This window comes from Sinocyclocheilus anshuiensis, unplaced genomic scaffold, assembly GCF_001515605.1.
Source record: "Sinocyclocheilus anshuiensis isolate Anshui unplaced genomic scaffold, SAMN03320099.WGS_v1.1 scaffold536, whole genome shotgun sequence".
In the NCBI taxonomy this organism is placed as follows: domain Eukaryota; kingdom Metazoa; phylum Chordata; class Actinopteri; order Cypriniformes; family Cyprinidae; genus Sinocyclocheilus; species Sinocyclocheilus anshuiensis.
Window position 1 is genome coordinate 1,538,209 of NW_015557179.1, and position 8,579 is coordinate 1,546,787.

Consider the following 8,579-nt stretch of genomic DNA (forward strand, 5'->3'; position numbering starts at 1 on the left):
AGAAATATTCAAAACTAATGCAATACTATAAATTGCAAAGTTAATGCATAACCATTGGACAGCAAAATGCTCGGGGGGGCCGCAGGGTCAGTCAAAAACATGTGGAGAAGAAAAGATGCATGTTAACTGCAAAAGAATTAGGAATTAAGGTGAAGAATTAGGTGTGAAATCACCAGGAACCATTTAGCGTCCAGCGCCACCATTTTCCAGAACTGCAATCTACCTGGAGTCTCCAGAAGTACAAGGTGTCAGGTTCTCAGAGACTTAGGACCTCCGGAGCGATAATTTGTCACTTATAGCGTGGGAGAAGCAGCAGGTCGTCAAGAACCATCTGCTGACCAAAAGGGTACATGAAATAACTGCTATGGATTCTGTTTAATCTTATCACCTTAACATTTGGTTGTTCCCACTTGAGTCTACCGAAGATGTGGGAACGGAAGGCTATCACTTTCATTGTCATCCGCAATTTACATTTAAAACGAAACTTAATTTACATGTTGAGCGGGAAGATGAACGTAATACTGTATAAAATGATTGAGCTTAGGATGTTCGGGGTTCAGTCTGACTCCGTTGAACCCAAGGTACTACATGTACTTTGTCACTACTATTCTGTAATAAAAGTTATTCTTCATCAAGATCTTCGACGTCTTCACTTTTTCTTACAGAGCCCAGCGTATGGCTGAACACAGCGACGGAAGAAGAAAAGAGACAAATACAAAAGAGTGGCTGCTTTTCAAGCGTACAGGAACATTCATCTAGAATATGAATCCTGCCAACACCACAAAGGTTATTACTAAGTATCGCTGACTGATGTGGCACCCATATATTGACCAATGATGCATGATGTGCTGCTATTATGAAGGTGAAATGTTGTTGAAACTATAGCACCAACGAGGATTTTCATCTGTTGTCCATCATTTACATAAGACTGCACATGTCAAAGATAAAAGAAGGACACTCATTTAGCCAACCATAATTCAGCTCTTCCTGAAGAGACACGACTAAACTGCAGTAGGTGGATTGTGATAGATCTCTTAATTATACTAAATAATTCCCTTCGGGAAACACCTGACATCTTAGCACCCTCAAAGTCATCAGGCAACCCTAATGAACAATATGAGGGCATGCGCTTGAGGTTTCATTTTCACAATGTCACCCCACACAATACATTACCTACGTGCCAGACAGGTGCTTGTCACCCTCATCTTTCTTGTCATTTACCCTGTGACCAGAGTGCTCGGAAGATAATTTTCTTGTTTTCACAGAGGATCCAAACCGCCTGCCAGTTCTGCACATCAGAATGACAGAGCCAAGGTAAACTGCTGTTGCCATGGTTACCAGCCAGGCTCAGAGTCCACGGATGCTCATTGCGATTTTAAGCTGCAAAAAGAACTCTGATAGAGGGCATGAGTCCATATATCCACCCACATAGACACACACGCACATTCACACGTTATACATACACACACAGAGCTCATAGTACATATGGGCTCTGAAGCACAGCTGCACATAAACACAGACACCCACACATACTCACTCACAGGCCCACAATGCATATGCACTATGCACAACAGCACTGTGCAATTACTCATACACTGCAATTTCATCATTCAAAAATGCTCACAAAGTCCCTGTGTGCCATTTTTGTATATTAAAATGCTAATACACGAGTAAAAATATATATGGTAAATATTGATGCTTATTGGTTATTGTATTGTAATTAAAATTATTAAACAGTTTACTATCAACAGTGTGGAAAACATGCACTGCTTATTTTTAACTAGATCTTACTGTGTTTTACTTTTTGCTTTTAAAATTTTGAATCTAATTGGCTACAATGACTACTTGGTTCAAAATGATAGTTCAACTCAAACAAGCAAAAGAAAAAGAGAGAAAGCGAGGGAGAGAGAGAGAGGCTAATGAAACCATTGCTCATTTGCAGAAACTGATGATATTCTCATGGGATGTGTGCAGTTCTAGTGTAACGAAGGCTTTGCCTCCTGATAAATATCCTCCATATATGAAAGAAGCCAATTGAAACGGTCACTTTCACCTGTGTTTGAAACAGAGGCATCATCTTCGCTATGAACTGTTTGAACATTATAAAAAAATATCTGCAGATATATCTGTAGCTAATTAACAGGGATGTAAAGGGATAAGGGATGTATCAATTCCGGTTGTAATTGTAATTATTTAATGAAATATGCATTAAGCAAAAAAAAAAATAATTATATATATATATATATATAATTAACAGGACCAAAAAGTCATGTAAATCGTTTGCATATAATAATTAATTAATAACTTCACCCATGTTAAATTCAAGTTAAATTCATAGCATCTAACCTGATTAAGGTGTGAAAAAGAGAAAAAAAAAGAAAAGAAAAGAACAGAAAAGAAAAGGATTATGAGATTAAAAGCTGTAAAGACATGAAATAAGTGTGCAGTGGATGCAGGGAGAGTTGATTTACGGGTGTGATGAAGCGCTCCAGCTGGACCTTATTTGGTGGTATAAAACTTACGATACAGTCACAGCCCTGACACAACACTCCCACTCACACTATTACAATATGTTCCTGCTCAACAGACCTTCAGTGGAAGAGTGTTCTCTTAAAGGAAGGGCCAGGAGAAGGCCAGCATCTAACCTGATTAAGGTGTGAAAAAGAGAAAAGAAAAGAAAAGAACAGAAAAGAAAAGGATTATGAGATTAAAAGCTGTAAAGACATGAAATAAGTGTGCAGTGGATGCAGGGAGAGTTGATTTACGGGTGTGATGAAGCGCTCCAGCTGGACCTTATTTGGTGGTATAAAACTTACGATACAGTCACAGCCCTGACACAACACTCCCACTCACACTATTACAATATGTTCCTGCTCAACAGACCTTCAGTGGAAGAGTGTTCTCTTAAAGGAAGGGCCAGGAGAAGGCCACAGGAGGAGCACAAATCGCACACCTTCACATGCACATCATTCTAAACACTTCATAAGTCACAAATCAACTTTCAATGCACTCTGTCACTTAGTCTCTTCCCAAACTCACATTATGGAACAACTAGCTGGGATGTGGAAGCATGCAAACAAGTGCAGCTCCATCTGTAAATAAGGACGTTAAGGCACAGAGAGCTCAGTTTCAAGGTAATGCTGGTTGTACGACTGACAGGTACACACTGTATGCATTGCTACAGTGTCTCTGAGCATCAGTCTATAGGTGAATTCCAGCCAGACGATCACTTTCCATCATTCACCGCAAGGAAATATGATCTACTGACACATCCAACCCATTAAGTTGTTTGGACTAAACTCAATAGCTTAGATGGAGCCATGGGAATAACATTCATTCATATCTGTGGGATCCAAATAAAAGATCCACTTAATTTGTATTTCACTTTGCTTTGAGCAAATACACCACAGTATTTGGCTCTACCTGCTGGAATACAACTGAACTGAAGATTATAACAAGCCAGTAATGCAATGAACACTATCTCTGTCCAAATTACTGAAATAATCAATTACAAGTTCCAACACCAATGTGACCAATGTCACTCATGCTGCAGCTATATTGACTACATTGTTGAGAATTTAGAGATGTTCACACTGACAGCGATTTGCAATGACAAAGCAACTTGATTCAATGGGAGTTAAGTAAAAATGTATAATAATATGAAAAAAACATATGGTAGTGAACAAAGTAATTTGTTGACTAGATGCTACAAATCTGACCCAAGTGTTTAATGTCACGACTGTTTAATGTCTTACATGTGAACACTCCATGAAAACCCTATATAGGAGGTTCTCTGAGTTTAGCTGCATATTTTACTTTGAAAAAATAAATAAATAAAAATCTCTAGCCACATCAGGCTTTTATTGACCAGCCACTGTGGTTAATGAAGTTAATTTCATAGTCTGCTGATACAGTTAGACACTAGTCGAGTAGGAAAGTCTAATGGCAACCGCAGCACTGCGACCTTCCGTCAGTGATTTAATTGCTGTCAGTGTGAACGGCCCATTCCAGATCAGCCATGCACTAAAAGAGAAACACTAGACTAGACTGGTCTACTAAGAGCCCTGCTTCCCAATCTGGTCATGTATAGTGGCCACCCCACCTGAAAGATGAGATGCAGAACTGGAAGAAAAATATTCAAGTCACAATAAATGAAGGACATGCTACTGGTGCATGAGGTTAAAGCTTTCAGAAATGCAGACACACCAGAGTATAAAACCACAAAGCAAAACTGATTTCATCCATAATATGCTGAAGGACATAAATTTAGGACTGCTCTCATTTGCATAACGTTCCCAAAATAAAATGATCTTCATTATGTGGTAAATTGGCTCAATTGTTCATAGCTAATTGACCTGTCCGTGTCTAGCACTGTGCGAGCACTAACAACTGCGATGACGAGTGCCACCCACACAAGTCCCCATTCAGTATTACTGCACTCCCAAAAGCCCTTTATTGCATGAGGCATGCTAATAAAACCACATTTAACAAAACACCCGTACATCATCTGGGTATAATCTTGACCTCTAGAGTCAGATGTACAGTGCACAGCATAAATGAGTACACCCCCTCTGAATAAATATAAAAGATGTATTTTCTTAATGATCACTAATATAATTCATGGAAAGATGGCAAAATTGAAACATAGTAAGCATATACTTAATAAAAACAACAAAATATATGCCAATATTTTCTGTAAGATAAGTAAATTAGCCAATTTTGTTTAAATGAAGGATTGCAGAAATGAGTACACCGTAGATTTAATTCAGAAAATGTATAATATTCTAGTACTTAGTATGTCCTCCAGAACTTAAAGTATACTGCTCTGACTCTTCTTGGCACTGAGTGTACAAGTTCATGACAAATTTTCACATCTGTGCTGTTTAACTCCTGGAGGACGACCTCCTTGAATGCCCTGGTCTTTAATCAAAAATAGCCTTAAACCTATTCACTTTTTTTTTGTTTGTTTGTTTTATTTAATAACTTTCAGGAGGGTGTACTCATTTTTGCAACACAAAATGTTTTCACTTTGATAAGAAAATCTTATTTTGCTGAATAATTTTGGCATTCTTCTTTGGTAATTGATCAAGCATGCTTGTTGGAACATTACATCTCCAAAGAACCCTAACATGTCTTCTAAGTAAAGAGTAATTGCCGAATTTGTTAAGTTTTAGAGGGGGTGTACTCATTTATGCTGTGCACTGTATGACTTAGTCTGACAGACACATATAAAAACATGTCATCAGCAGTAAGGGTGGACGATATGACCAAAATCTTATTTCACGGTATGAGAAATTTTATTTCACAATAACAATCGATATCTCGATATAGCTATTTTTGTTTTATTTTATTTTTATTAAAAATAAGAAAAAGAAGCAAATTACAAACACAATAGAACAAATAAATATAAAATAAACTTTTAATTTATTCAGCTACAGTAGGCTTCAGTAGGCTTATTTAACATGTAGTAAGAAATATTACAGAAATTGAATAAAGTGTATTAATGAAACACTGAATAGTCTTCACTGTATCAAACATGAACTGATTCTTATTAAATATCCAAAAGTGATTCAGTCAAGTGCAGTGAGTGATTAACATTAATAATGACAGACAGCAACAGGTAAATTAGACAGATTTATAAATTATGCAGATATATTTGCATACCGTGGAATACACGATACAGCAAAATCTCTAACGATAGACACTTTATTCAGCGGTAACGATACATATACCATCATACCGCCCGTATTGTAAGATATATACTTGCAATTTTGAGAAACAATTGTTTGATATAACTTGCAATAAGTAAAACAAATCTCAAATGTGAGGTATAGTCACATGCAAAATATGTTTTTTGTAATTGTGAGAAACAACATCACGTGAGACATGTCACATGTAAGACATGTAAGATATAATTAGCAATTTGCAACCGTTTCTTTGGTTTCCGCTGTAAACAAAGCAGCGCTGCACGTATGAACTTTAATATGCATTATACAGAGCCAAGATGAACAGAAAAAATACCATCTAAACTTTTCTAAAGACAGTAAGTTCCCCTCAATCTTATTTCACGGTATGAGAAATTTTATTTCACAATAACAATCGATATCTCGATATAGCTATTTTTGTTTTATTTTATTTTTATTAAAAATAAGAAAAAGAAGCAAATTACAAACACAATAGAACAAATAAATATAAAATAAACTTTTAATTTATTCAGCTACAGTAGGCTTCAGTAGGCTTATTTAACATGTAGTAAGAAATATTACAGAAATTGAATAAAGTGTATTAATGAAACACTGAATAGTCTTCACTGTATCAAACATGAACTGATTCTTATTAAATATCCAAAAGTGATTCAGTCAAGTGCAGTGAGTGATTAACATTAATAATGACAGCAGCAGCAGGTAAATAAGGGTGCAGTCCCTTTAAGACCAACTGCACGGATCCAATATACTGAAACACATCGTGATTTCACCGGTTTTAACCGTTTCTTTTTATTTAACACATAACTGACTATGTTTACTCCACACAACGGCATTTTGACATAATTGTGTGCATATTTGACCATTCAAGCATGAAAGAGATCTGTTTTCTGATCATGCATGTCCCAAATTCGTGATCACATGCGGTCTGAGAGAGGCGCTTTCTGAGTGTTTGCTTCGTGTGTGTCAGTCAGCACAAGCACCACATTGAGTTCTTTTTCACTGCTTGTTGCACTTATTAACTCTACCAAGTGCGCCCCACTCTTTATTTTCTCATCCATGCATGTTTCCGTATCACTCAAAGGTGTATACGACTTTTAAGTACTATAATGTTAAGCAGATATATTTGCATACCGTGGAATACACGATATAGCAAAATCTGTTGATATATACCGTCATACCGCCCAGTCCTAATCAGCAGTGTGCTAACTGTGTCACAGCATGTGACAAATGTTTTATGAGATGTCAGTTCCAAGTAATCAGTGAGAAAACATTATTTTTAGTTAAAATGAATATATGAGGATCACATGCTCTGGAGGGATGTTTGTGGGCATCTGGTGATGTTGCTGTGGGTGTATGTGTGTAGCCATCTTACCAGAACTCTGCCGGTAAGGGTCTGTGCTGAGATCATGACCCCCGCCCAGTCTTTGACTGAGGTCATCCAGCCCACCTCACTGGCTGGGGCCTCCTCTTTATCGTTCTTCGTTGGGCCATCAGCCTGACTGTTCATAGGGTTATTCACCTTCTGTGCCTCCCGGGAAAAATAAAAGCAAACATAGAGCAAAGTAAGCAACGGGATAGTTTTTGGATACTCACAAACAATGCTGTTAGAAACAGTCAATCAATCATACAAACTATGGCTGATATACTGAATATTTGCATAGCATTTGTAAGAATTTTGTTAGTAATGTAACATTTTGCAACATTATAAATCTTTTGATGGCTTAGATGAGCTTTTTATTCCAATGAACTCAAAATCATTCAAATTCAAAATAATTTGCATAATTAAAAAAAATAATAAATAGAAGTCTTACAACGCATTTCATATTTTGACATTTTATTAAACAAAATGCAGGTAACTATTGATGTCTATTATTGTGTTTTTACTTGTCTTGTTATTGGATTCTGGTATTTATGTTGGTGCATATAAAAAAAATATATTTTAAGGTGACATAGGCCTACGTACAGTGTACTGTACATTGTTATTGCTATAGGGTTTAGGTTTTAGGTTTAGGGTTATTTGTAATAAAATATTACAAATATTTTAAATAATAATAATAATAATAATAATAAAAAAACATTTTTGTTTTAATTTAACAAACATGCTTTATTTTGCTTTATCTAGATTTTGTCAAAATGACGGTACCTTTAACTTAGTGTGAAAAATTCAGATCAAATGCATAAGTATCAAAAAAAATAAATATTTGCTACAATTTCAAACAAATATGGAGACTTAATTTTCCAGATGACCCAGCCTTAATAAAAACCCAGGACACTTAATGATTAATTAGGGCCAGAGCACCACGGTGTGAGGACCCTATTGGAATTGCTCTGTTTCTTCTTCTTCTCCAAAATGAATCACATTTTTTGAGGTCCTAAACATGCTCGAAATCTCATGAAACTGCACACACGCCAGAAGTGGTGAAAATTTACATCTGATATAGGTTTCAAAAGTGGGTGTGGCAAAATGGCACCTACACACTATCAAAGAAGTGCCCCTCGTCACATGTAACATCCCAATACCTACAAAAAAGTCTCTTGGAGCAAAATCCGAAACACAACAGAACGTCAGTTATTTCTAATTTAATTCTAATTTCTCATTTTTGCCATTTTCAGGCATTGTATTTTAACAAACTCCTCCTAAAGATTTAATCAGATCAACGCCAAATTTGGTCAGTGTAATCTAAAGCCCTTTGTGAAGTTAAATTGCGAAGATCTTGAGTTTTTGTTGTAGGGCGTGTCCGTGGCGGCCTGACAAATTTCGATGTTTCGCCTTGAAACAGGAAGTTGTTATAACTCAGGCATACAATGTCCAATCTACCCCAAACTTCACATGTTTGATTAGAGTCCTGTCCTAAAGACATCCCCATGCCCATA

At 36.5% G+C, this 8,579-nt stretch overlaps 1 protein-coding gene across 1 annotated transcript in view; it reads right to left on the reverse strand.

Annotated features, from left to right (window-relative positions):
• LOC107678532 (calcium-activated potassium channel subunit alpha-1-like) overlaps window positions 1–7,229 on the reverse strand; it is a 196,880-nt gene extending 189,651 nt beyond the window's left edge. Inside the window, exon 1 of the mRNA XM_016473814.1 lies at window positions 7,078–7,229. Coding sequence (XP_016329300.1) covers window positions 7,078–7,212 — 135 coding nt within the window. The 5' untranslated portion in view covers window positions 7,213–7,229. The remainder of the gene's footprint in view (window positions 1–7,077) is intronic.
• Window positions 7,230–8,579: the final 1,350 nt, after the last annotated feature.